General features: G+C 40.2%; 2 protein-coding genes across 6 annotated transcripts in view; one reads left to right on the top strand and one right to left on the bottom strand.

The window, feature by feature from the left end:
* The window catches only part of ANKRD22 (ankyrin repeat domain 22), a 38,696-nt gene extending 35,092 nt beyond the window's left edge, over positions 1-3,604 (bottom strand). Inside the window, exon 1 of one of the 3 annotated variants that reach the window (XM_067300035.1) lies at positions 3,392-3,604. The gene's annotated coding sequence lies outside the window, so the exon portion shown is untranslated. Of the gene's footprint in view, positions 1-423; positions 504-3,336 lie in introns of those variants that run through there. The other 2 variants (XM_067300034.1, XM_067300036.1) reach the window with 2 other exon arrangements.
* Positions 3,605-4,020: 416 nt separating this feature from the next.
* Positions 4,021-27,280, top strand: STAMBPL1 (STAM binding protein like 1). 3 transcript variants are annotated; one of them, XM_067300032.1, is made up of 11 exons: positions 4,021-4,174; positions 15,002-15,210; positions 16,104-16,321; positions 17,752-17,827; positions 18,967-19,062; positions 20,432-20,786; positions 21,410-21,534; positions 22,221-22,358; positions 23,040-23,152; positions 25,215-25,314; positions 26,976-27,280. In XM_067300032.1, exons 2-11 carry the CDS (start codon positions 15,127-15,129, stop codon positions 27,030-27,032), a joined length of 1,362 nt encoding a protein of 453 aa, XP_067156133.1. In that variant the 5' UTR covers positions 4,021-4,174; positions 15,002-15,126; the 3' UTR covers positions 27,033-27,280. The 3 variants fall into 3 exon arrangements, with proteins under 3 accessions (XP_067156133.1, XP_013802094.1, XP_013802092.1); XM_013946640.2 differs by lacking the exon at positions 4,021-4,174 and adding an exon at positions 12,259-12,394; XM_013946638.2 differs by lacking the exon at positions 4,021-4,174 and adding an exon at positions 12,506-13,059.
* The last annotated feature ends 642 nt before the right edge of the window (positions 27,281-27,922 follow it).

A 27,922-nucleotide genomic window follows, 5' to 3' on the forward strand; every position in this document is an offset into this window, starting at 1 on the left:
ATATCAATACCACATATTCTGTCTGAGAGAGAGGTGTTATCCCATGAAAATACACAATGGGATTTGCTCATTTCTCTGTTGAAGTACTACTGATCTTTGTTTAGATTAAATCATCCATCCTTCTGAGAGAGCGCTTGGCCTGTTTTTCTCTCCCCACATTTACCAACAGTGGCAAGACAGGCTCAAGAGACCTTCAGTCAGAAGATGACTCCAGCATGTAAGCAGACACTAGTTGGCTTCAATGCCTCAAATGCCAAGGAATATGACCTAATAAAACTTATGTCATAGAGGAATCACCAGATTGATGGACAGATGCAGATATTCTATTGCCCCTTATACCCACACAGCTACTAATGGTTTGTTTCTGCATTCTCACTTAAATCCCTTGACTAGAAAGATTACAAATATCTTCATACTTATAACCTGGCAACTGAGGATTGAGGAGATGCAGACCCATCAGGCAGCCAGTGCACCAAGCAATACATCCATCTCAACAAATATTCTTGGCACTGGCAGTTGTTGCAAGTTCTTCCAGCTTCTCAATTCACCACATTAGTGCATCCTCTCTGCTCACCAACAAGATGATCTGGGAGGTGAAAGATCACATTAAAGTACTTGTCATCACAGGCAAAGACAGGGTAGCTCAGGTACTGTGGGTACTTCTGGGTGGGAGTGTAAAGCTAGATACTTCAATCAAGACTCCTGTCAAATGGAACCCATTCAGTCATCATCTGGCAGAAGGATATCAATATCTAAGCAATATAGAAAGCATACGCTAAGAAGATCACAAACCTTGTCTAACAACCTGTGATATCAGTGGGATTTGATCTCACAACCGCTGGAGATGTCAGCAGTCTCAGACACACAGACTGGAAAGTGGCTGCTCTCGCCTACACCACATTACTCGTGACCTCCCAGTGGCCTGACCACCCCAAAGAACTCAGAACAGACCTAGCCCTTCTCCTCAGCATAGCAGGGGAGATGTTGCATAGGCACATAAAATGATACCTGCAATACAAACGAGAGCTTTAGGTCTGAAGGGAGGGGAAGCTAAAGAAAGAATTCTAGCTCAGGCAAAGAGGAAGCAAGTGCCTCCTTGAACTGTCTAGCAGTAAAGCCCTCCACCTCTGCTCTCACACTTCTGCAGCACCACCTAACATTCAGGCAAGCTGCACGCTATGAACCTAACAGCATGACACTGCACAAAACATATGAAGGAAGGGATGGAAAACAAAAGATCACAACACCAAACTCCTTCCACCCTCACCAGCGGTGCCTTTTCCCTACCACAGAATCAGCGATAACCATGAACTAATCAAGGTTCTCAGGCCACACTGCTCTGCCAGGCTGAAGCAAGCAAAGGGCAGACCCTGGAGACTGGTTCTGGGAGATGAAAGAAGGGGAATCTAGGAGTTCCTCGAAACACAGTTGTGTGCATACATGTCTAAGAATGAGCTCACTCAGCTCAGTTCGGAAGCAGCCACCATGGGGCACTCAAGCACATCAACTTCAAACTATTCCAGGGAATTCTGCTGTGCCTTGCAGGAAAAAAAAGCTGCAGACACAACATCCTGCAAGAGCCATAGAGAAGCATTCAGATCAGTGAACAATATCGCTCAGAAAAGAAAGAAGCATGCAGCATCTTCCATGCTGAACACCAAAAGATGCCATGATTACAGAGAATTGATATTTCAGGCTAATGTCACCTCTGACACAACTGAGATTTTCAAAGGGTTACCATATTCTCTCACACAAGACAAAACCTATTTCCAAATGCCCATCAGACAGGCTTCCTACTTACCAATACAGTTCCCTACAACCAAATGTCTTCTTATTAACATCCATCAGGAATGCAATCCTGGAATGAAAAGTGCCTGGACAAATACAGCATCCCCCACCCCTTATGCTTCCCCCTGGAAGACTGCTGGCTATCCGAACTACATCCTTGTAGCGCTGCAAGGCTCCCTCACACCTCTGCTTCTTCTCTGAGATTAACTGAACACACCTGAACAGCACCACTGAGCACAAAGAAACTCTCCACCACAAAATAGACGAGAGCCTTTATTTTCAAGAAGAACTCACACTTCAGGACCTTCATCAAAAAACTTCAGTCAAAGGAACTTTCTAGTATGCAGAAAGGGCATACTAGAATGCACTAAGGCACTGAAGTCACACTAGCTTGGTCCCCTGTAACACTGCACCCCTGGACACCTGACGGATGAGCCAGGCCATCCACGCCTCCAACACTGTGGCCGCTGGAAGAAGACCTTATTATCCCCATCGTGCTGGGAGGTAAGCAGAAAGAAAGTAACACTTAGGCCTGCCAAGGGAGTTAGGCACACAAACGCTTCTGTGGACCTGACTTGTCTTGATTCCCAGCAGAGATCTGGGGCAGCAACCTGGGAAAACCCTAGGCTGCAACCCCCGACTCTGCTGCCTTGGGAGGAGAAGACAACCTTTGGGAAGGAGGATATGTGGACAGTCTCTGTTCCCTACCTAATACAACCAATCATAGTTATTTACCACCATCATCGCCATCATCATTCTGCTCTCATGTTTCCTGCCTCTCCCAGTCCTTCATCTGGCTCTTGCCTGTGCAGATCCCAGAGCGGAAACTGACTCCACACAGCAGGCAACATGGCAAGGTTATTCATGTTCACAGACTGAAACATTCTAAGTGGAGGCATCAGACTTACTGATCTCCCTGTCTCCTGACATGCTGATAAAGCCTCTGTCTAGAGCACCAGGCGCAGCCCACTCTTTTGCCTCACCACATATTAGTAGCCTTGTTCCAGCATCAGCTCTGCAACCCTGCAGACCTTTCCAGCAATATCGGCATCCTGGCAGATGCCTCGGGTGCAAACCAGGAGAGGCCAAAGAGAACTGCATCGGGGCTCAGCAGCACAGCATGCAACGCCTGCACTTTATTTCTCCCCCCCCCCCAGTCTCCCCACCCACCCTGTGTCCCATCCAGACACCTCCCATGTACTAGTCAGGGGGGAAAGTCCCTTCCTCTCCAGTGAGCCTTCTTGTCACCTACCACAGTCACAGACTGACCACTGCACCTTCACTTAAACCTTCCTCTTCTATGGCCCCTTATCCACAGACACCTACTTTAGCAGCAGTTTTCCTTAATTCATGTTTCTCCTTACTTAACTCCCTCCAAGATTTAGATTAGCCAAGATAAAGTACGTATGCCCATTAATACTCAAGCACATGTGAACTTATTTAAATGATGACTGAACATGAGGAACTTAAAAATGCAGAAGAGGGAAACATGCAACATAAGAACTACTACAAATACTGGGCATGCTGCATTAATGCTGCCTTACAAACCTGCCTCGTGGGTCCAGAAACTGCACACAACGGACTTGTTTCCCCATGTCTCTACCTAATTTTGCAGGCCTGTGCCCTCGCTGCTCTCCTCCCACGCTTCTGCACGCTCAGGCAGGGAGCCGCTCGCTCTCGCTGGCGCCGTTCCGGCTCTCCCGCGTGGCAAAGCCACAGCACCCGGCAGCCCGCCTCTGAGCGCAGCCGCTGGGCGGTAACGGCCGGCGGCGGGCCACAGGCGCGCGGCGGCCGCGCCGCCCTCGGCCGTTGGGCAGTAACGGCCGCGGCGGGCCACAGGCGCGCGGCGGCCGCGGCCGTTGGGCAGCAGCGTTGGGGCGGCGGGCCGGGCCGGGCCGGGCCGCGCTCCCCGCGGGGCAGAGCTGGACGCGGCCATGCCGCCCAGGCTCCTCCCTCCGCACCGTGACCTGGGCCGGCTGCGGCAGAGCGCGCACTGCCGGGGGCTCCTCTCTGCGGCACCGGGCGCGGGCAGCAGCTGCCTCCCTGCCCCTTACGCCGCTTGCCCCTCCTCAGGCGGCCGCGAGGCGAGGGCAGCGGCGCCCTCCTCCGCGCCCGGCGGCGGAGCGAGGGGCAAGGCAGGGCGGCGGCGGCCCAGGCGGGCCCCGCGCTTGCCGCCTTCCCCCAGCGGCGCCCCAGCGGCGGGGGCGGGCGCCGGCGCCGCGTGCGTGTCAGGCGCTCCGCGCTTTGCCTCCCGCCGCGCCGCGCCGCGGCGGCCGCTCGCAGCCGCTTCCAGCAGGGGCCGCGGCGGCCGCTGGGCCGGTCACACGGATGCGAGACTCGGCACCCCGCGGCATCGCCCGCCGGCCGGGAGCAGCCCGGCTCCGCGGTAAGCAACCGTCGCCTTCCCCGGGTTTCCAGCGCGGGAGCGCTGCGGAGAGCGCCCGGGCGCCCCCCCGCCTCGCTGCTGGTATTTGGCGCATATGGTTTCTCAGGCGGGAGGGGGCGAGAGAAGTAGCGGGGTGCGAGGGGGGAGCCGCCCCTTCGGGGGGCTGGGATGTGGCGGGGGTCGTAGCCGGTGGCCTGGCTAGGCTGCTGCAGGCTGCGCGGCTCCTGGTGATCGGTGGCATCCCGGCCCTCTGCCCCCCTGATGCTCATATGGTCACTGCTGGGGCACTTCTGTAACGGCCCGTGCTGTGGCGAAGCCAGTGGCGCCAGCAGCTCGGCTGCTCTCGTGAACGTCCCCTGATCCATCGCCATCGAGTTGTCAAGTCATTCCTTGAACCCAAAAGGCCTGTTGGAAATCACCATCAGCAAGAGGAGGCCTAATATAGGCAAGGCGTAACTATTGAAAGCCTCAGGCAGGGTATGCTTTGGAGCAAGATTATCTCTTGGAGCAGAGCTGGATCCTAGACAGCATGGTGTCATTGACAGCTTCTGTCTTCTCATTTTGCAGGGAGGTGGGGGAGCAGTGAGCTTGTGTTTGTGTAAAGCTGCTGCTTACACTGAATCCATAAAAATAGGTGATTATAGTATGGTGATGAGCAGAGTTCAGAAAAGCTTTATCATATTTCAGAGAAACCTCAAAACCTATAACAGTACTCCATTTTTAATAATTATTCCTGTCTCTAGCCATATGCAAATGAAAGAATATCCTCAGGGCAGAAAGAGAAAGAAGAATATATAAAGAAGAAACAGAGCATCTGTAACTTTCATAAGCTATTTCTGCTCCCTTTGTGCCTCATACTCATCTCTGTAGGATCTAAGTTTCTCTCCAGACTGCACCGAGCAGTTAACTAATCTCTCGCACACATGGGTGCACTTTCCTTTTTAGAAGGGGGACAAAAAAAATCACCCTTTTGTTTTGGAATGTATTTAATATGCACATGGTTCTGAATATATGTTGAAGAAGTCATGGGCAGAAAAAGCACAACTTGTGCTGACAAAGAAAAGTGGTGAGATTATGAGGTCTGGGATGGTCTGTGGTTCCCAGGGAATTCATTCCTTAGGCTCAGACTGGCTTTCAGAAAGTTCTGTCTTCCACAGAAGTGGGTTTTATCCTCATTGTAGACTGAAGTGGTTGACTGTCTAAAGCTGTAGTCTGCCATATATTTGATAAATTCCCTTAGATCAACAGGTCCTAGAAAATGGAATACAGAGCTATAAATTCATGAGATATTCCTAGGAGAAAGCAGGACAGTTTAGTGGTTGTTGGTGTTGCTGAGGCAGTATTCTGTTATTCTGTAACAGCTGGATTTTCGCAAGTACTAAAGGCATTTTTATCTGGTAAATTGCATTTCTATAGTTCAACTGAAAGGTGCTAAAGGTATGAATAACTAAAGGTCACTGTTGACAAATCCAGAGTTTTGGGAACATTGCTTCCAAATGCTATATAATTCCGCAGGTGCAAATTTCATGGTTATGTTTTTATATAGTATTTTAAATAGCTGTAAGTACAAGGTTTTTATATTGCAATATTATGTTTAAAAATAGGGTTCAGTGTCTTGATCTGTCCTGCAAACGTGTATTACTGATATTGCTATGGGAGTATTGCGAAGGCATCTCTCATGTGGTTTTCTTTATGTGCAAGTATGTGTAAGATCAGGCCGTAAGGCATTTCCTGAAAGTTAATCACCAAGCTGAGAAAGTATATAGCTCAAGGTGAGAGGTGTCATGAAATCTTCAACTGCTGAAGGAGCGACAAGGTGACCTATGCATGAAGACACTGAGCAAATGCTTTGTAAAAATAAATGTTTGGTCTCTGTTTGCCTGGCATATATGCACGGAGGTTTTTTCTGTTCTTATCTGACTCCTGAGATTTCATTTTTGTATCGAAGGTTACATTTCCAGTTGGGCTTCTGACAAATTAGTTTGCTGCTTGTAATAAAAGTCTTTGTCTATATCTTTTTAACAAATATTTAACATTTAGATTGCCATGACAGAAAATGTATTTTCTGGTCATAGTTTCTATTATTAATGGAAGTATTGGTCCATTATATGAAAACACTTGTCTTGCCAATACAGTTCCTGAATGATCAAGCTTTATTTCCTGTTGCCTTCATGATTCACCACTTTTTTTGGCTTGATGATGTTTTAAAGTTACAGATTTTTTTCACATGTGTTAATTCTTGGCTTCTAGGAATTATTTTTTCCTTGGAGAAAATGAGAAGAGAATAATGGTGTGACACCTTGAATTTCTGACTTGACATTGAAGGTGTTGTTCAGATGCAGACAGGTACATTCTTTCAAGTCCAGCTGGCATATCTCAAAGTTACAAGTCACTGCACCGCACAGCTGAGATGCGGTAACTGCTTGTGTGATTATTCTATATTAAGCCAATAGGTTTTATTTAGCATTAAGACACCCAAGTGAAGCTAACTCGATAGTTAAGCTACTATGTAGTGGGTTAGCACTGTTGTTGCGTAGGCATCCCTCTTGTAAAAATTCAGCATTTTAAATTTTACATGGATGAGGATACATCACAGTGATGCCATGAGTCAGGCACCTGCACAGACGCAACCATTTACCTTAGTGCTTCCTCTTGGCAGCTCTAGCTGGCTCACAGTTCAGCACACAACATGCTGAATTGCATTACAGAGGCTCTAGCCTCTCTGTATAATCAATGTAGAAAGTATTCCTGTTTCAGGTCCTCTAAATCACTGTTGAAAGGCCTTCAGAAATGTCTAGCTCTCTCCATTGATGAGGAAACAGAAATTAAATATTGCAACTGGTAACTCACCCTATTAACAAGTGTCCTTATTATAATCTGAAAATGCTATAAAACTAAGTAGCAAATGTTGTCAGAAAAATCGTTACCATTTATAGAAAGAAGAGGAAGGCTCAAAAACCTTCCATCTCAGTGGGGCTTTGCCTCTGAGAGAAGTAGGACTACAGACAGGAAATCTGTGAAACCTGAGAATTTGCAAGGAATCATGCTTTGTTTCTTGGAAATCTATGAAGTGTTGCAGACCTCTGTGCTGATCTTAGCCTCCTACTTGTTTCCCTTAGCAACACTGCTTCTTGTCTCTGTAGTGGAAATTAGTTTTATCAGCTATGTTGTAATTTTGCCAGTATTGCAGGTATCATTTCTTTCAGTATTTTAACAGAATCATCAAAGAATGAATCATATTATAACAGCTGTTTCTTTTATTTCTGTCCACTTCTGGCTTGATGTGCCATGGTACAATGTAATTTTTTGGTGGGGGTTGTTGTGCATTTCTTAAAGGAAGGAAATGGTACTCTTTCTCAGACCCATGTCTAAAATATCCTTTTAATAGTTCATTGCTGTACTGTGTAACATAAGTCTATTTCAGTCACCGCCTAAGGATGCTGCTGTTCTTTAATCCAAGACATTCTAGCATTGGTGATTTTCTGTTATGTTAAAAATGCTTTTCTGCATCTCTGCTGAAACTGAATGGTGTGACCATAAAGGGGGACAGAGGGTTTGGGTTTTTGTTTGACACAAGAAGCCATGAAAGAAAGAATTGTCTCAGTTGCAAGTCAGCAGTTCACAGATGCATGTTTGAATATTGAATATTTCCAGTTTGTTTTTCAGGACAATTTCTTAGGACTGACTAATAGCCTTGTAGACAGAGTATATTAATAAATCTGTTAGTAAGCCACCATCTATGCTTACAGCTCAAATGCATAGGGTTATGTTGTAGTAACCCAGACATACTAGATCTTACTTCCAAACAGTCTGCAAGTGAAGATCGGAGTTCTCCTTTGTACTCTGAAGCTATGGGGAAAGCTTTTAGGTTCTACATTCACAGTGCATTTTCTTCCCTCTTTGTAGTGGTGAGGTTTTTCCTCTAAGCAGGAGTTCAGGTTCCTTATGAACTTATTGATATCCTGAATTCTAAACATATATCAGCAGGCACCGCCATCTTAGTTGCTAACCTTTAACAGTTAACATCAATGGGCTGGACCAGTGTTCTGTTTGTTGAACATGTAGATGCCACATGTTAAGGGAAGAACTGAAAGGATATGATCCTAAATCAAGATCATGCTGAACTAGAAGAGGATTGAGTAGTGGAGTAAACTATCAGTTATGTATTGTTTCTCAAGATAGCAAATGAGGTCTTCTTTTTGTGTGCTTCTTTTTGTGAAAGGGGAAATAATGAGACACATTTTACTTCCTGTGCATGAAGGTAAGAGAATTCATATATGGCTATGTGTTGAAAACTTTTTCTTCCCTACCAGGAGCATAAAACATAGAAGTGATGCTCTTGCACATGTCATATTGCATGTTATTTCCATGTTGTAGTTGTTTATCAGATTCTTAGGAGACCCAGTAACAATCTAATTTTATTGAAGTGCCTTATTAATGCAACAACATTTTTACCTTTTCCAAGAGGAAGACTGTCATTAGAAAACAGACAAAGTCGATGATACTATATCTAAGTAGTTACATTCAGTGACTGTGGTCATCCAGATAATTGCAGAATAACTTTAAAGGTCTTCAGAGAATTGTTCTAACTTTAACTGTAGGAAAACAGGTCCTTTTATCACCCATATTTTCTTTATGTGAAAATAAAGCTGAATTATGTGATGTAAGATAGAATACTGAGAGGTGTAACCACACAGAGAGTGGCACTAGATTTGTGTTTTGCAGATCTGTGCATGGAGGATCTCCTCTGCACATGATTTGGCACCCAAGGGGTGAAGATGCTGCTCTCTGTATGCTACTGACACAGCTTATAAAGAGACCTCAAGACTGTGCTGGTGAGGTGGTTGGGACTGTCCCTTCACAGTAGGCAAAAAGAGAGTATAGCCCTGACCAACGTCTGGGAAAGACGACTGTATAGCTCACCAACTGCTTCTGGGAGCTTTTGGAGCCTGGAAGGAGATCCTGGCAATGCAGTGCAGGGGGGCCAAGGGGCAGTGCTAGATTACGAACCAGTGCTGATACGGTTTTCTGGAGCCAAGCTACTACTATGAAGAGCAGCTTCTCCATTGGAAGATGCGGGACTTTCAGCAAGTGGTTCCTTCTGGAGCTTCTCTCTATTGAAAGCCCCTTCTGTTGTTTTTGGTTGTTCACTTTTTTTCTCTGCACAGGAGGGTGCTCTTGCCATGACATTCAGTGCTTTGTTGTTTTTTTTCCAGAAGCAACTACTTACTGTACTAGCTGAATCATTTGCTGTAATGGTGAACTGTTGTTTCAAAAAACGTGTTGACAGATGAACATGCTGCTGCTTTTTGGAGAGAACCAACAGAAGGCAGTTTGCTATTTAGGTTATTTTTAGAATATTTTGTACCAAATCCACGTACTTGTATAAATGATTATGTGCTGTACCAATATATGGCCTGGGCATTTCAAAAGGAGCTGAATGAGTTAGGTGCTTGTATTTGTAACCTGTCTTTCACCAAATTCACTTGAACATCCAGCTCAGAGTACAGAAGTTTAGGTATCTACACCATAGGTGACTAGTTGGTGTGAAACAGTCCTTTGTGATCTAGCAATCACTGGATGTGCCCTTTTACGAGTTTGTTGAAATAATTTAGTTTTGTTATGAGTAAGTAAAAGGTGGTTTTTATACTTGCTAATTTGATGATTTTAGTGAGGACTAACCTCATTATGGTTTTAGACACATCTTTATCCTGGTGATCTGTAGTTGTCACACTTCGTAGTATAGTGACACTGAGTGTTACTGTTTTAGCTTCTATTATTACACTGTTTAAGTAAGCTTTTTACCATAGGATGAATGCAGAGCAGTGATCCCAAGAGTAGTTCATAAAAACTGTGACATGTTTTAACTCTTACATTAGCAAATATGTTTAGATATACTCTAAGGATCCGGATCACAGTGAAATCCAGTGCATGATTTTGATGGGAACCACTTCTGGGCTTTACAATCCACCAAAATACCAAACAAAGGATGAGTATTTCTCCAATAATCTATTATTAAAAATGTGCAAGGGGTAGATCATTGCTAATGCTATTTTTAATGGAAGCTAAGTTTATACATCAAGAAAGTGCATTTGAAATTTTTACCGATGATCTCTTTAAGGCAGCTTTTTAATAAGACCAATACTCAAAATATTGACAAATGTTGCTGGCAGTATTGAAGTCAGAGTGTTATGATTTTAAAAGTCCTTTGGAATTTAGAAAGTATATTATAAAGGGGGAAGTGGAAACTAATGTATTAATTAATATTTATTTATGTTAAGCTGCTACCTGTTTAAATGTAAAAAACTCATTTAAAATTTAAAATCCTCTTCTGAAGAACTGCAGAAGGCAGCCTCAAGCTGAATTTTAGTCCTTGTGTTTCTTCATTCAGCTAGTTTCTCGGGAGTGCTGGTACTCTGAACTGCCTTGTCTTCAGTAGAAAGTTTGAGCAGCGCCAGTCCAGCTGGGCTGCTGGCAGTCACTGGTGTGCCTCATCTGGCAGAACACATCCCTCCTTGGCTTCGTTGTCTTTGCTGGAGCACCATGGTCTCAGGTAATCAGGTTGTACCAGCAAAGGACAGCACAGTAAATACGTATTTCAGAGCATGTCACAGAAATGCGTGTAGACTGATCCAAGCTCATTCTGTCCAGTCTCTGAGCTGGCTCCACACAAGGTATTGCAAATGCAAACTATGTAACTTGATTAGTTCAGTACTGCGCTTGAGCTAATAAGCCTCACTACGCAGCCACGTGCACCACCTTATTCTATTGCAGAGCACAGTTACATAGCTTGCAAGCTTAGCTCGTTCATACCCATCTGGCTCTGAGCACTAGCAAAGGAGCTCGTTTGTCCACATCCATCTATGCCAACAACTGTTAGAAACATGCCAGTGTGTGGTGTACTGTGAGGGCACCGGAGAGTTTGTGATGTATTGTCAAGCACTACTAGACTTTTCAAAAAACCCTGAGAGTTTGTGTTTGCATTCTCCAGGTCTTCTCATACCATCTCTATCTCATCAGCCTACTCTGCTTGCATATAACTTATGCTTAAATTGCTATTTCATCAGCTATCTCATTAAATTATTATTATTTTATTGTTATTTATTATTATTATTAAATTGCTATCTCATCAGCCTACTCTGCTTGCATATAACTTACGCTTAAATTGCTACCTATGCTTTTCACTCCTTCCCTGGTACTTGGTATCATGCTAGTTAGCCTGAATAAAAAGAATGACTTTTAATGCCATTTAAACCACTGCCCCCCTTGCTGAGACCTTTTCTGTTAATACAGCTGGATTTTACAAGGGATTAATATATAGTATAATGTGCTGTGACATGTAGGAAAACAAGTATTTTTTAAGGAGGAAATGGGATATGGTGAAAAGTGAGTGTAGCTACCAATGAAATCAGGAAAAATTGCTTAACTGTTGAATAGATGTTAAATTCTTGTATTTTGATAATGACACTCAGCAAATTAATTATTAGAGAAAGTTTGATTTGCATGCTAAATATACAGACTCAAACATTACCTTAGTCAATCTAAGTTGGTTGGAGTGCTTGAAAGTGGACAGCAGAAAAATGCATGTTCACTCCTAGAATTTAGAGCACTTTACATTCTACTCTGATTAACTAAAACAGGTCCAAGCTCGTGTAATTACTTATTCCCTGTGCTTGGGGTTGGAATATAGTTCACTGTATTAGCATAACTATTTTGTATGTTTGAATATACTTAGTTTCAGTTACACAGAAAGGTTTGATATTTGCATTTCTCTTTGCTCTTATAGAGTAAAATATGAATTTATTTCAATAAGACAAGAAGTCATTCATCAGGACTGGGCAATTTTTCTTCGGCACTGTACAAGTTCTTAGGGTGTGTTTTCAAAGCCAGTTCACACCAATCTGAAACAGCACCGCCTCTGAAAAGCGCAATGTGCTTATCACTAGGTGTATGTTTCTGCCCCCCCCCCCCGCATTGTGAAATCGAGAAATTACAAAAGCAAGTAATTAATTAAAATAAGTCTATTCAATTTTAATTTGGATCAGATCTGACTTGTCTTGAAGTCACTGTAGCCAACAAAGTGGAAGTGCAAAAATATGTTGAGGGCAAGAGGAGCCCCTGGCAGTATCATGGTCTTGGACTAGCTGAAGGCAAGTGTGAAACTGCGCAAACCGAGGCATACCAGAGAACTGACAAGCCATGTTTGTGGTGGTGTTTTTGGTAAAGCTTAATCTTCTGCATTTTAATGATTTGTAATTCTGGCCAGTATGTCTACATGTTAAGGATAATACATAGCAGTGCAGTCATAAAACAGCACATGTTCTTTTTAATTTTTTTTTAATTATGCTGCCTTCTGTAACAGCTAATATGTTTGAGACTTGTTTGATATTTTTGTAAATGTAATGCAAAGTTGTCCTAGTATTTCTAGTATTCCTTCTCTATTTACAATGTCCATTTGTGAATGTGCTTCTCAAACTAAGTTAAAAAGTAAGTTTCCTTTTTTATTTGTAGTGATTCTTCTGCTGACCTCTTTCACTTGTGCTCAGTGGCTTGCAGAGCTGCAGAGCGTCTTTATTCTTTCACAGCGCCGACACAATTTTGAGGAAGTCTGAGTTTCTGCTAATACCAGATGGCTCCTCTTTAATACACCTGGTGCTCTAATTGATCTTCTTCTTTATTAATGCTTCTTTAGGTTAAAGATCACTTAATCACTCTTATCTTTTTAATCTTCATATTCTTAGAGGCAACCAAGATGAGAAATGTCTGCAAGTAAAGGGTTCCATGATGTCTCCCTGTGCCAGTTCAAAAGAGATTTTTGCTGGGGGATACCGTAGGCTTCTTTAACTACGACCTCTTTGGGAATACTGGCATGAAACACAATACCGGTGGCTTTTGTGTTTCCCACTTGCTGCATTAACATTTTTCTATTTGCCTGTCAGCTAGGCTGAAAAGTCTTAGAGCTGTGATAGCAGTTGAAACTACCATACAGTCAGTACCCTATGACATGCATATGGAAAGGTGTCAAGAGCATTATCGTAGACATTCATTTCCTCACTAGACTTTGAAGGAATTCTGTAAGGGAGAAAGTGCATGAAATATAACTTTCTCTTTCAAAAGAATCGAAATAGGGAATCGAGTAGAAATACATTTCTGCACCCCTTGCTTTTGAACAATATTTTCTAGAATAACTTGAATATTTTGCAATTTAGAAACTACTTGTCAGAGTTTTACTTTATACCATAAGCAGCCTCCCAATCAAACTAGCCACAAGGCAGTATGGCTCTTGAGGTAGGCTAAAGCAAAAATACTTGGTTACTGTGGTCCCATGAGGCCTTTCTGCAAACCATGAATAGGCAATGAATAGGACTCTCCTGCCAGGCTGACAATTTGCACCAGAGCTCTATTTATATAAAATTAAATTGTTTAGAGAACTGTTTTCATCAGTGCTACCGCCGCAGATAATGTTGATGTCATGGGCATACAAGCTAAGCTTCATTTTTTTTATTTCCAAAAGAGTGTTACAAATTGTGCAAGCATTTTGCATACCTTAACTTGAAAATATAAACCATGAAATTGAATTCACAGACCTGTGGCATAGCTGATGATGAAAATAAAAATCTTGAAAATGGAAAACATGGGTGTAAAGTCAAGCATGAATATGTTCATTTAGATTGATAGGTCACATATATTTTATCAAAGCAGGGTAAGACTGATTTAATAAAATGGAATGAGTATACCAGTATGGGCTTTTACAAGTAAAAGAGGAGGAATCTGAATATTATAATGGAAGCATATTACTTATATGAATTTAATGTCTCCTACAAAAACTTGAGCTAATGGTGAAAATTAAAGGCTGATATAATAAATATTGTTAGTTTTGGGAAAAATGAGGAAGACTCAAATACAGGAATTAACTTTTGAGAAATATAGCCAGTTAAAAACACACAGTTCCTTAGGACTGTTTTCCTCTAACCCAGAGTCCTCTGGCTTCTAGAGAGAGATGCACTGAGAAAACATCTTTGCTGAACCTTCTCTGGGTGCAGGATTTCTGCTCTGCACCCACTTTTTGTTTTTTGCAGTACATAAAGTGGCTTTGACACTCAGCATCAAATCTGTTTAGACTGAGAGCACAGAAGTGAAAAACCACATTAGTAGCTTCATTTTCATATTTCCAGCATAATTTAAATAATTCATTTCCTTTTCAAATTTTTTCTTGTGATGACCACAAACATGTCTGTCTATTTATTTTTACTTGTTCAGAGCTGTGCAGGGAGCAATTACTATCAGTTGACTCATCGTATTTCATTATATTTTGCATGTTGTTGAAACCAGTCAGTTGGGCAGGTGGAACAAATGGTGTTTGAAACATTTCCTGTACTTTATGTTACTGCTATTAGTTCATATGCTAAGCTGGGTTTTATTTTTAATTATAAGTTTAGCAGGAAAACAGATGCCAGATTCACACTGTTTATATTTGTCAAAACATATGTTGAAGGTATCAGATTTGTGATTAGTTTCTTTGAACTTTTAATTTTTACTTAATGCTTGAAAGTATTTTTTGAAGTTGCTGTGAAAATTTGTAAAAATAATGTATTTTGTTCAAATCCACTGTAATAATGTTAGAACAAATCAACTAGTCAACAAGTGTCCTGAAAACCCCTCATAGATTCCTGTTTTAAATTACAGATACTGGCTAGGTTCTAGATTATTAAAAAATATATAAGTACTGTATACTGAAGTAATGAGTGAGAGGGGCACAGCATGCAAACCTATGTAGCATATGAATGTATTTCTCATCTGAGTGACTTCTTGTCCTGTTTCATCCAGCACATGACCACAATCAATATATCTGTACTGAAGTTTCCCTTGGACTAATAGACTCTGAGACAGCTTGCTGCAAATACTGAGCACTGGATTGATACTCTTCGGTCCATCTTGTCTTTTGTAGTCAGATGGAGAGTTTGGAAAAAAAGTGTGATTTTCTTGATTTGCAGACAGAGGGCAACATGGAGCAGCCATTCACTGTTAGTTCATTGGTATGTATTGCAAAGAAATGCTGATGGCTCAGCCCCCTCTTTCAAATAAGCAACAATTTAAGAAAACTGTTTAGCAGTGTTGTCTATCAACTGCAGGGCTTTTTCCCTGAATTCTGCCAGTTCCTCACACGTTCCGCCTGATGATTCCTTCGTAATTTAAATATTTTATTTCTATAAATGTGGTTTATGGGGTTTTAGCTTGTTCCAGTGATCAGGTTTTTAAGAAACTGAAGTGAACATTTTGAATAGAAAGAGTAAAACTTTTCAACAAAGTAAGAGGAAGCAATTTGCAGTAGCCACTTATTAAGCCACTTAGAAGGTAATGATTATAATAAGCAGCTATGCTGCTTCTTAGTAGAATTAGTTCCAGCTTCTTAATCTTCAGCTGCCTCTTTTAAATCTATAAAATGAACATCTGAAGTGAACTGTTGACCTGACTAGGGAAACTTATTCCTCTTTGTCAGTTGATCTATATGCAGCAGAGTAAGCACATCATATAATAGGAGTTTGAGTATACAGGCCCTCCACCAAAATGTTTCAGTATCTTAAAACAGACCTTACAAAATTTCATGTTTGGGGGACTCTAAAGATGACACACTCTGTGTTGCCTTTGATCATTTCTACAGAGGTTAACTTAATTTTATCTTTTTTTTTCCTCAGGGTTTCTTGTAGTTTGAGGATTTGGGGAGGGGGATAGGATCATTTTTATTTGTTACACAATTGAAGAAACGTGTTAGAATGTTTTAACTGTTGCTAGCAGTGAGGAAGGGGTTAGCTGTTTCAAAAAGAAAGCTGAAGGTTTTCCTTGAGTTTCTTGGATGAGATGACTTGCTGAAGGTCTAATGAAGGCATAATGTCTTGTTCTCTTTTCTAATCTCTCTTCTCTTTTTCAGAAAAAGCTAGTAGCTATTCCAGACCATACAGACATCTCTGTGACCCCAGAGGAGAGAGTACGTGCCTTAAGCAAACTTGGCAGCAATATCACAATCAATGAAGATATCACTCCACGCCGTTACTTTAGATCTGGAGTAGAGATGGAGCGAATGGCATCCATATATCTGGAGGAAGGAAACCTGGAAAATGCTTTTGTCTTTTATAATAAGTTCATAACGTAAGAAACAGTTTGTTGTCATTACAGCTTTTGATTCTGAGTAGACTGAAGGTGTCACACTGAAAACAGGGCATCCCTTTAAATTAGGAGAAAAATGTTTATAATTGTTTTCTTACTGAGTAGCTTTGTTCTTTTGAGATCTTTACTCTAACCACAGTCTTTGTTATAATTTCTTCTCAACTATTAGTATGGTAGTCATATCTGTCTATTAACTGCCAGGCATGAATTAACCTAATATACTGACCTTTCAGTTTACTGAACCAGGCTGTACTATGAGCACTGTTGGCTGCAGGTTATTCTGTTTGTATCAGCCTGTTTGTAAAACACAGTGCATGGTTTAAAAAGCAATTTTTACAGAACAATTCTGAGACTTTAACAGGTGAACACTATGAGCTTCTGCAGATCTCTAAGATTGTAGTATCACATAGCACTTAGATAACATGAAAGGGCTTTTTACCTGTCTTTTTACTCTCCGTCCCATAAGGATTAAGCATAATTTTTTGTTTTGGAGAGGAATAAATGCAAAATCCACAATACACGTTCATTATATGATTATTCTCCCACCCCCCAAAAAATCCAGACAATTTTCATTACAACTCTCAAAATAGCCATCTGAAAAATATATACATGGCAGATTTAAGTGTTTTAACTAGCCCAATTTGCTGTAGAACTGAATGGTTTGTTTCACTACTTCTGAAAGGTTTTTTATATACTTGTAAAAAAATGTTTTTAATAGGAAACCTCCTTCCCTCCCCTTACTTCCCTCATGATCTGAAAACTAAAACTGAATCTTGCTTATTCAACTTCATTTTAAATGCATATATCTTTGTAAAAAGAATCTGGAGGTGAACATTGCACAAAATGCTGAAAGACCAGGAAGAATGGTAGAGCTGCGTATCCCAGCAATTTTTTGCAGCTGAGAGTGTTTCCATAATTTATATGGCTAGATGGGTTAATACTACAGTTAGCTGTGCAGGTTGGTCTGGTAAAAATAACTGCTTTAATGACGTGGAAGTGCTGCATGCTAGACTTCCCATCTAAGATTCTGCATTTTACCTAAGGACAGCAGAAATAATAAGATTTTTTTAACACTGGCTAGGTTGGAGAGTGCTTTAGAGGGCTATTTTCAGGTGCTGAGTGCTGGTTGTTCCTTTCTTAACCCAACCCATAACCCAAATGGAAAAAAACAAAATATATTCAGACATATGAAAATGACCTCCTGTCATTACACCACGTGTCCAATACCAGTCCGTACAAGAACTTAAGTGATGATAGTTTAAACTAATGAATATGTATACACCTGCTCGACTCATCTGGGATGCAATGTTTAACATTTGTAACATGTGAAACTTATTTCCTTGCCAACATAAAAGCTATAATGAATCTTCCTCAGACTACTAAGGCAAACACGTGCATATTTAATTTTCTAGCTTGTTTGTAGAAAAGCTGCCCAGTCACCGAGACTATCACCAATGTGCAGTACCGGAAAAACAAGATATTATTAAGGTAGGGTTATTGTTTCCTGGCCTTTAAGAAACTTTCCTAGCATTCGTTTTCTCCCAGTGCAAGCAGAAGCCCAAGGTAGCCACCACAGCTTGAAGTTCTGATAACTTTCTCTATTTCTCATTCATGTTTTATTTCAGTTTAGTCACTTGATCATTACTGGAAATTAAATTATCATTCTAAAGGGTGAGCAAAAACTATCTCTGAATTAAGTCTGCAGATTGTTGGAAACCCAAGTATATCTATTTCTAAAAATATATGTGTTTAAAATACACTAACTTAACAGTAGAGTTTGATTCTGGTCCCAGTTACATGAACAGCTAATGGTCCAACCTCTGACTGTTGCAAACAGACATAAAGAGAGATGTATGGAATTACTGGTGTCTGTACATTATTTGCTTACCCTGCTAAATAATCAAACTATATTTAAAGTTTAATAATGTCATCTGCAAGGACAAAAGGCTTCATGCCAAATTTTATTTGAGTTTGGACCACAATCTAGGAAAACATCCCTATTGAGAAAGGGCATCTAACATATGCTCCCCTCCAATAAAAGTCAGTAGGATTAAGCGCATGTTCACATTCTCACCCTAACCAACAGCCTCTAAATTATTTTGCAGTTGCCTTTGCATCAGTAGAAAACATTGATGGGCATTTTTTTTGTTTAAGTTAAGAATCTTCCTGAGAGGTCCCAGGAAGCTACCCTTGTGGATATCTCTGCAAATAGCTCTCCCCATACCCTACCAGGGAATGGGCATATGCAGCTGTATTTCTCTCCAGGGAGTCCTAGAGAGAAGTGTGGCAATCCTACCTGAAATAATGAAAGCTGGAGTTAGCTTTAGGTATAAAATACAGCAAAATCAAAAATGTTATAACAAATGGTTAGAAAAATGGACCATCTTCCCTTAACAAGCAGTCATACCTTTCACTGATGTAAATTAATATAGCTTCATTGAAACCAGCATACTATATAAGTTCATGCCAGCTGATGATGTAGTGTTTATTTCTTCCATTCTTTACTGGGAGAAGAGTAGCTGGGTTTTTTTATTTTGAATTTTTTGAAATCTGTATTACAGCTGAATTTGTTTACCAGGTGGTTCTTTTGAAAAGTAAATTTTATCTATCTTTTTTTCCCCCCAAAGAAATTGAAAGAAGTTGCATTTCCAAGGACAGATGAATTGAAGAGGGATCTTTTAAAAAAATATAACTTAGAATATCAAGAATATATGCAAAACAAAGTAAGTTTTATATGGATATTGAATCATTGTATGAATATTTCTTCCATCATATAAAACTTCTTTAAAATTTTAAGCAGGAAAATGATAGTTCTAGAAGCAGCTAATCATTTAAAGAACTACTTTAGAATGATTTTTCTTTTCTCAGAATTTAATCTGTTTATCATCTGAAAATAAGTAATGCAAGTTGTGCTTGGAAGCACATGTTCTGTGATGATATTAACATAATAGAAACCTACAAATATCTGAATAGATCTTTGGTTCACTCTGGTTTTGTTTTTATAAAGCAGAAGCTGTTCAGACACTTACATGAGTGTGTGCAAAAGGCCCATTGACTCCTAACACGTTTGATTTTAATTGATCCTCTTGGAGTCTTTAGGCAACTGTTAAGAGCTGTGTCTTTTGTAATAAAGTCACTGAAAACAGGATCTGTAATTTTAAAAACTTGTCTTGGAAAGAGTGTCTAAGAAAAAGTGTCTTTTCTATCCTCCCCTTGAAATGGACCTAGGGAAGTATGCAACAAAAATCTGTATCCTGTCACTGATTGGTTTGAGGCTTCCTTTTCTGCTATAAATTGTTCATGATATTTAAAAAACTACTCTGTTTTTTTTTTCATTTTCTTTCTGATGATGTTTGATGCAGTCCTTTTAACAGGGAGCAAGAAGGACTGTTGAAACCTGAGGCTTCCCTGCAGTCTGTGGAACAGCAGTTTGTTTGGGGGCAGGCAACACAGACCAGAGCAGAGAAGGCACCTAATGTGTGGGAGGCTGGGGGGGCTACGTGCACAAAGCCAGGTTAAGCCTCTTTCAGTACAGGGAGCAACACAAGGAAAGTTAAACTGTCCTAAAGGAAGAAAGGTGGCAGGAGAAAGTCAACCAACCAACCAACCAAAACAGCAGCAACAGGTAGCAAAACCAAGCAGCACATAACAAAACGGGTTATGAAATCTATCCAGAAAACCAATATGCTCATGGATCTCTTGTTACATTGAAAATTGTAAGGACTTACTTACACTTCTGTCTCATCTCTTTACCACTACTATTCTGAAAACACTTTTTTTTGTAACACTTTATTATAAAAGATAAATGAGTCAAGTGCTATCACTACTGAAGTAAAAACACAAAGCATCACGGGTATGCGTACTGAAAGCTTTGTGTTAGGAATTCCATACCTACAGTATTTCCTTCCATGTCAGACTACTTTTGTGGATATAGCCGTGTTTGGCAGTTCAGCTCACAGGTCCAAAAGCTTTTAAAGTTTAATAACAGGATTTGGTGGTCTTATTAGCAATTAGATTGCTTGCTTTCCCCTTTTTTTTGTACTTTTTTCTTGTTGCTGTTCTGAGAATCTAATTAATTTGCATATGTTTCAGAACAAATGTAAAGCTGAATTTCTGAAGAAATTAGAGCAGCAAAGACTAATAGAGGCAGAGAAGAAACGAATTGCACATATGCGGCAACAACAGCTTGAATCAGAACAGTTTCAGTTCTTTGAGGATCAACTTAAGAAGCAAGAACTAGCTCGAGATCAGAAGATTAAAGAGAACATGGTTATGTCTGAACAGATAGATGGAAGTATGCTATCTTGTATTTCTGCACCTGAGAACAGTTCTTTATCTAACACATTGCTTGAGAAAAAAGAGAAGAGTGACACATCAGGCTGTACTGGACATTCACCTCCAGTAAACCGGGCCCTAAAGCCAGCAGCTGCTTTAAGTGCTGTTCAGAGTAAGTGCATAGATCTGTTATTTTTTATCTGCTTCTTTGCTGCTTATAGCAGCCCACACATTGCATACACGTATGTACATATGTGAGGGTGTCCATAGTGAAATAAGAATGAACAGGTTAATGTACGCACAACAGTTCCATATAGTTTCCTCATTTTAGGTGAGCAGATTAATTGTAGAGTTTCACATTTCCAGTTGAATGCCAATAGATGGATCTGGAGATTAAGCCTCACTCTTCCTATGGAGTCTGAATCAGACTTCCTATGGAAGCCTGAATCTTACCATGAACTTCAAGGGAACAGAAGCAGAATCTGCAGGGGTTCATTTGGAGAGCTCTTTCGGAAAACCTTGGCCTGGAAAATGGTGTCAGTTCACTGTCACCTCAAAGGCAAGCTAGCTAGTGACTTTCATAGGCTGGTGACCCCCATTTAACACAGAGTGCTTACACTCTGAAAAATTATTTTTAGCCTCATTAGAAATTTGTGATGGGATAATTCTCTCCTTTTTAATAATTGCATGTAACTGTGTACATTTGAGAAATTCACTGTGTAAATTACAAATCTTTTTTTCTCTCTCTCCCTTTTTTTTTGTGTGTGTGTGTGTGTGTGTGTGTGTGTGTGTTAGCTCAATTGGCTGAAGCACTCAGAGGTGTAATTTTACCCAGGGATCTCTGTCACAAATTTCTGCTGCTAGCAGAGACAAATACAGTAAGAGGAATAGAGACATGTGGAATTCTCTGTGGAAAACTGGTACAGTTCAACCTTCACATTTTTATGGGGAAGACATTTTTAAGAGCAGTATATTTTCTGGTAATGCACTGATTTTACAGCAAAAGCAGAGCTAAACTATGAGTGTTTAATATAATTAACTTCATTACATTCACTTCAGATATAGAACTGGCCTGCTGCTTGCCTACTGGGGTCATCGAATTCATAACAACAAAAACAACAACAACAAAAAGGAGAAGAAAATCCTGCTGTCAAGCTGTAACATTGATTTACAGGCTTTTTTTTCCTTTGACCTAGATAATGGTTAGTGTCTTTTCAGAACAGGGAAAGATGTTGTGCTGATGCCAGCATACAAAGAATTTTAAAGATAATACCCAAGTGCAGTTGGGTCATATAAAGGCAAAGAATAGCCAGAGTAGTAATGTTCCAAGTTTCACAGAAATAATTATAGTATTCTCAAACATCTGTGTTTTAAATTTTTAAAGTACATGTTTTTAACAGTAGTCTCTGCAAACATTTCAAATACAACAACCTTCTGTTGTTAACTAATACTGCCCGATACATTTTCACAATAAAACACTAAGGTGTACATTCAGGTGTCATAAGTGAATATAGCTGAGGCTGACATGTTTCAGATTCCCATTCAGCATTTATTTGTTAGTTTATTTGTTCCACCCTAAGTCATCATCTCAATGTTTATTTTACAGACACATAATCAATTTACTATTACCCATGTAATAGTGCCAAAGCAGTCGGCAGGACCAGACTACTGCGACATGGAGAATGTGGAAGAATTATTTGGTGTCCAGGATCAGTACGATCTCCTTACTTTGGGGTGGATCCATGTACGTATGCCTTGTAGGTTCTGGCTTTTCTGTTTTGGCTCTGCATGCTCTATGAAACCAACGCTGGTTTGCTGGTTAGCAAACTAAAGGAATAACTTGTATGATCCAAATGAATTTGCTCACAATTCTAATCATTGTGCTGTAACTAGGCATTAATGATGTTCTTCACAGATAATAAGTATTTCTTAATCAGTGAAGATGTGAGGCATCTGGTTGACACAATGGGCCTGGTGTTGCTAGTACAACTTCTGTTTATGTCCATTTAAGGGTATTTTTATTACTTTCTAATGTCATTTATTTTCTTCTATGTTCAAAATTTAATTTGGGGGAGGTATTGTGTTGTATAAACTTTATGTTAATTACATGGAATGTGATTTCACTCTTAGAGATTTTGGCCAATCAGTTCATTTCCCTCTGTCCTGTGCTGCTTCATTCCACTTTCTTTTTCCCCATGATCAGAAAATTGCTTGTACATCTGATTGTGAATGTGCCTCCATGAACCTCATATTGAAAAGCTACCCTGACAATGTAGAATCTGGGATAACAGCAAGTTAAGAACTCAGTCTGGGGGAATTACTGATACTTTCAGTTGTTACAAATTATTGTTTCTTCTGGAATGTATGTTGACCGTGATTTGTTAGAAATATTTCATGATGTAGAGATTTCCCTTTCTTTTTGTAGACGCATCCAACACAAACTGCATTCTTATCCAGTGTTGATCTTCATACTCATTGTTCTTATCAGCTAATGTTACCAGAGGCCATTGCAATTGTTTGTTCACCAAAACATAATGAGTGAGTTCTGATTTTTCTAAGTAATGTTTAGATATTTTTCTCTGCTCCTTATCTTAAAACTTGATCAAATACAAACTGGGATGAAGGATAGGAATGGGTCTATTGTGAGTTTGTTTTCTTTACGTTGTTTAGACTTAAATTTCAGTGAGTCTGTATGCACAGTATCATTTCTGGCGTCTCTCTCCTCCTCCCCTCCCAGCCCCAGGTTTTAAATTGTATGTGTTTTTATACTATGCTCAATCCAGTAGTAATGATAGAGGATGCTTTCCTGTAGGCCTTATTGTCAATGGCCTGCCAGAGACCTATCTTTATTCTCTCTGATGAAGGAAGTGGAAGGGTTTAGAGGTATTTGTCTAGGATAATATGAAAATTGCAAATGGGTAGTGAAGGGACAAAGCTTACACTTAAGGTCCTATTTTTATATTTCATAAAATACAAGCAGTAAGTGTCTGTTTAAAACCTGGAACTGCACAACAATTACTGTGAAGGTGTATAGCCTTTGCTGTGCTTAGCATTTCAAACCCCTAGGGTCATTATTTAGTACTGTGCATTTCTTCAGCCTTTCTTATTGACCATCTGCTCCTATAGATGACTCCCATGGCTCCAGTTCTAACTTCTTCTATGGGTCATTCAGGTAGCAGAGCTGTAAATACAGCTTGAGTGGCTGGTGCACAAATGCTAGGGTGTATAACCCTGAGCAGCAATGTCCACCTACATTTTAAAAACTCTAGAAGTCTTGTAAACGTCTCAATAGCTTCTGCTGATATCCTCTAACCAGCTGTAACCTATTACTCCTGTCTAACATTTATTAATCATGTTTTGCTCTGTAGTTATTAGGTATTAACTTTTTTTTTTTGCAAAAATAAGCATAATTTAATGTGACCAAGGTAAATGAAATAGATGTGTGATCAACATTAGTATCATTTTAGAAGCAGACTTGCTTAGAAGTTGCATTTACCCAGACAAAAGCAACAGGGCACATCCATTTCTTGGAAATATAAGAAAACTGTCAGGCTGCTTCTGTTCATTCAGAAATGTTCTGATGAACAGAAATCTGCAGCAATGCAGCAGCAGTATTGCTAATGGGACTACAGAGTCTGATCAGATTGTGCTGCCAGCAGTGACTGTGCTACAAATTACCAACTGTGGAGTCTATTTGTTGCACAACAGAGGCGCAACACATTTGTTGGCAGGATGGAGGTGGAACTCTGTTCCTCCACCTGTAGTATGTGCAGCAATACTGTGTGCCAAAGCAGCCTTCACAGACGGCTGAAGAGCTCCTTGCTTCTGTTATAGCTGGCCTCAGCAAGATCCCAAGCATATGTAAATACGAAAGAACATAACATAAGCTTCATGCTCTGTCTTCTCGGTTTCCTACCCCACTTCACCTGAGCAATGACGTTGATTTCATGGAGAATCTTTATCTGAGTATAGACTAAATGTCTACAGCCCGGCCCTTCAGTAGTATTTCTGATAGTCTGTTTCCTACCTCATGTTAATCACAGTGAGTCAATGTTCTTTACAAAAGAAGAGAGGTTTTTTTAACTTCTTATTAAATACTCCAAGTGTTAATGATGCATATGCAGCAGTGTATTTTCTTCTGCTTTGAGTTATTTTATTATCTAGGTTCAGTACCTAAAAAGTTGTGGAGAAGTGTATTCTCAAGTAGTCATTTATACAGCTAAGCTTAAAGACTGTTCTCTTTAAGTTGTCCCTGTATAGAGTTCAGTGAGGGAAATGCAATCCAGAACAGCTAAGTTCCTGCTCTGAATCTGTTCCTGTATGAACTGGCCTCTTCCCTTAGTGGGGCTGCCCTGCCTAACAGGAATAGCACCAGTACTATGTTCTCACTCCCCTTTCCCCTCGCCACCCCTCCTTTTACAGGACTAAAACTCGACTTGATTTCAAATATCGTAAGAATCTGACCCAGCCTTATCTCCTGTGAATCAAAGGTTATTGAGTATCATCTTGTCCTTCTGTTGAGCCAAGCAATTTGTATGTGAAACACTGGACTTCTGTTACAAGGGCAGTGCTTAACAGTAGTTTCATCTTTTACTTCCAGCACTGGTATCTTCAGACTTACTAACACTGGCATGCTTGAAGTTTCTGCTTGTAAAAAGAAGGGATTCCATCCACATACAAAGGAGCCTAGGTTATTTAATGTAAGTATATAATCCAACATGTTTTTTACTATTCAAATTCTTGCCCATGGCTCTGCTTCAAACAGAAATTATACCTGCTTCAGACTAGGTTTCTTTATACTTTTTGCCCATCTTAGAATAATGTAATTCATTACCTTTTCTTCACTGAAAGGTAGACCTATCAATCAGACGTCTACTTAAAAGTCAATAGCTGCCATGAAATTACTTAAATTAGTAACTGCCTCTGGTTAGGCACCATCTGAATGGCTGTTTTATCAGTCACCACTTCTGCTTGCTTCCAACAGAAGCAAAAGCCATAGATTCAAACAGGAGTTGTTCTTGAGCTCTTCAGTTTTTAAACAAAGAATTCAGTTTATCTCCCCAGCTGTGGTGTCCCAACAGAACAGGCCAGATGCTGCAAAGTGCAGTTATGAATAGATTAAGCCCCATTTCCTTCATTACCTGTAATTTTCCCCCAGCTTCTCGGAAGCTTTTCTCAAGAACTACAAAATTCTTTGGTGTTTTAAGAGCCTAGTATGCTATTTGTATGGCTGAACAATAGTCATTCATAATTATTTTATATGTCATTGTTTTCTGAAAGAGAACAATCTTTTTACCTTTGAATAATTAAGATTTTTTTAAATGGGGCTCAGTTCACATACAGACCAGCTTATACCTACAGCTCAAAATCAAATAATCAAATGCAGAGAAATAATACTGAAAGAAGATATTAGAAATTACTTCTCCGTGGTGCAACTCTCAGAATGTCACTATTAATCCTCAAAAAGGAGGAGAGTTTAGGGGGTTTTGTTTGTTCTGTTCTTTTATCATTGACTCAATGGATACGGAGAAGGTAGTTCAGGTCTGAAAAATTTTAAGGCTTTTGTTCCAGGTTAGCTCTTCTCAGTGGCCCTTTACCAACTGGAGTTCAGAAGTGAAGTCACTGGCCACTTGAACTCATTTACAAACATTATGTATACTGCTGGTATAGCATACCAAACACAAATTTCCTTTCAAGTGCAGTCCCCAAAACACATTGATCTTCCAACAAGAACAGTAAGATCATAGCCTTATTTCCTGGAGGAAAAATATCAGGTGTGATAATACAAGAAAATTCCTGAAAACTGACCAGCAGAACAACCCTAATTTGCATCCATCTGATTTACAGTAAAAGTTCTTTTCCACAGACCCAACACATGCATTTAGGACTAGTTAAGTGTCTTCAGACACAGTCACGACTAAGTAATAACTTAAAAATTCATCATTTGAGCAGAAACATCTGAAGCTACTGCAGGAAGTGAACAGACTTCAAGCTTGGCTTGCTGCTGTCATCCATGCACCTGTTCTGCTGCAGCACACAACCCTTTCTCCCTCCATTTCAAGTATACCATGCCGTGATTTATAAAGAACAACACAGAACTATAATCTGTTTTACAGGCCAAGCACTAAGCAATAGCCTTTTTAGAAATCTATGATTGCATGTTGTAGTCCTGGCCCTGTTTAGCAATCTACACCTGTGAAGATACGTTTGCCTATTAACAGGCACAGTGATAGGTACAATCAAAGTTGGATATATAGGCATAATATTAAGTAGGCTCAGAAAATTAGAAGGAAACAGTTGCCCACATATGCTCTTTTATTCAAACTGATTTCTGTGAGTAATGGGTTGACTTTTTCTACAGCCATGTACCCACGTGGTCGGGAAAGACATAAAGATAATTGTGCTGGATCTGAGGTGATACAGATGGACAATAGCGATGCTACTAAGCAAATGGACAAAATAGAAAAATGGCTTCCAGTTTTCCTACGTTTTCAGAAATGACTTTTATATTTATACCTTTTAGATTGAATGGTTTGATATTTATTGGTCTTGACCATTTTGGAGTTACTTTGTTGCTCTGTCAAGATGGAGTTCAGTGAAATTAATCCTGAAACTGTAAATGTATCTCAATAATACAACACAACAATAAAATGAACTTCAAACAACTGTAATGCTGTTGAAGTAATGCTTCTTTTGTCACTGTTCGCATTAATTGTCTTCTGAGAATTACAGGTTTTTAACAGCATTTGGTTTTTCCTGACTTCCAGCTATATACATCTCTTTAACTGCTTCAGTGGATTCACATTATATGTAGTAGCAGCAAATAAGTCAGCTTGGGTGATTTGTCCTCCTCCTCCCCCCACCCCCCGTTCCATCTTTGTATAGTTCTGGTTTCTACTATGTCATTAAACAGAAATCACTTAGGAAAACACAAGTCCTTTACCTGAGAGCTGACCCCCCGTCACATCCTGGAATAACAGAGATGCATCAGGCTCCCTTGGAGGAATGTGTCTTCTGCAGCAACCCTCTAGCAGAAACTCCTGCTTGAAATCAAGTTCTGGTCCTGAAAGGGACTCCCCAGATCTATCTAGAGTTAGATTAAAAGATCTCTCTAGAGTTAGAAGAAGGAAGGATACAAAGTAATTTTCTCTTACGAGAGTTTATTCAGAATCTGCCCTGAGAACCTAAATGACCTGTACTTGAAAGAATAAGGTTAGTATGAAGTTTGGAACATATACTAACCCTCAGAAGTTGGACAAGATCTGGAACCTAGCAGTTAGGCAGACATGGTAAATAAGAGGTGCTGTT

The sequence above is a fragment of the Apteryx mantelli genome, chromosome 7, assembly GCF_036417845.1.
Source record: "Apteryx mantelli isolate bAptMan1 chromosome 7, bAptMan1.hap1, whole genome shotgun sequence".
Classification (NCBI taxonomy): domain Eukaryota; kingdom Metazoa; phylum Chordata; class Aves; order Apterygiformes; family Apterygidae; genus Apteryx; species Apteryx mantelli.

What these genes read in the sequence shown, in the direction of transcription:
- STAMBPL1 (XM_067300032.1), top strand. Translation starts at nt 15,127, where the DNA reads ATGGAGAGTTTGGAAAAAAAGTGTGATTTTCTTGATTTGCAGACAGAG. An exon ending in CATTCACTGTTAGTTCATTG is followed by an intron (nt 15,211 to 16,103) that starts GTATGTATTGCA and finishes TCTCTTTTTCAG; the next exon opens with AAAAAGCTAGTAGCTATTCC. An exon ending in AAAAACAAGATATTATTAAG is followed by an intron (nt 17,828 to 18,966) that starts GTAGGGTTATTG and finishes TTCCCCCCAAAG; the next exon opens with AAATTGAAAGAAGTTGCATT.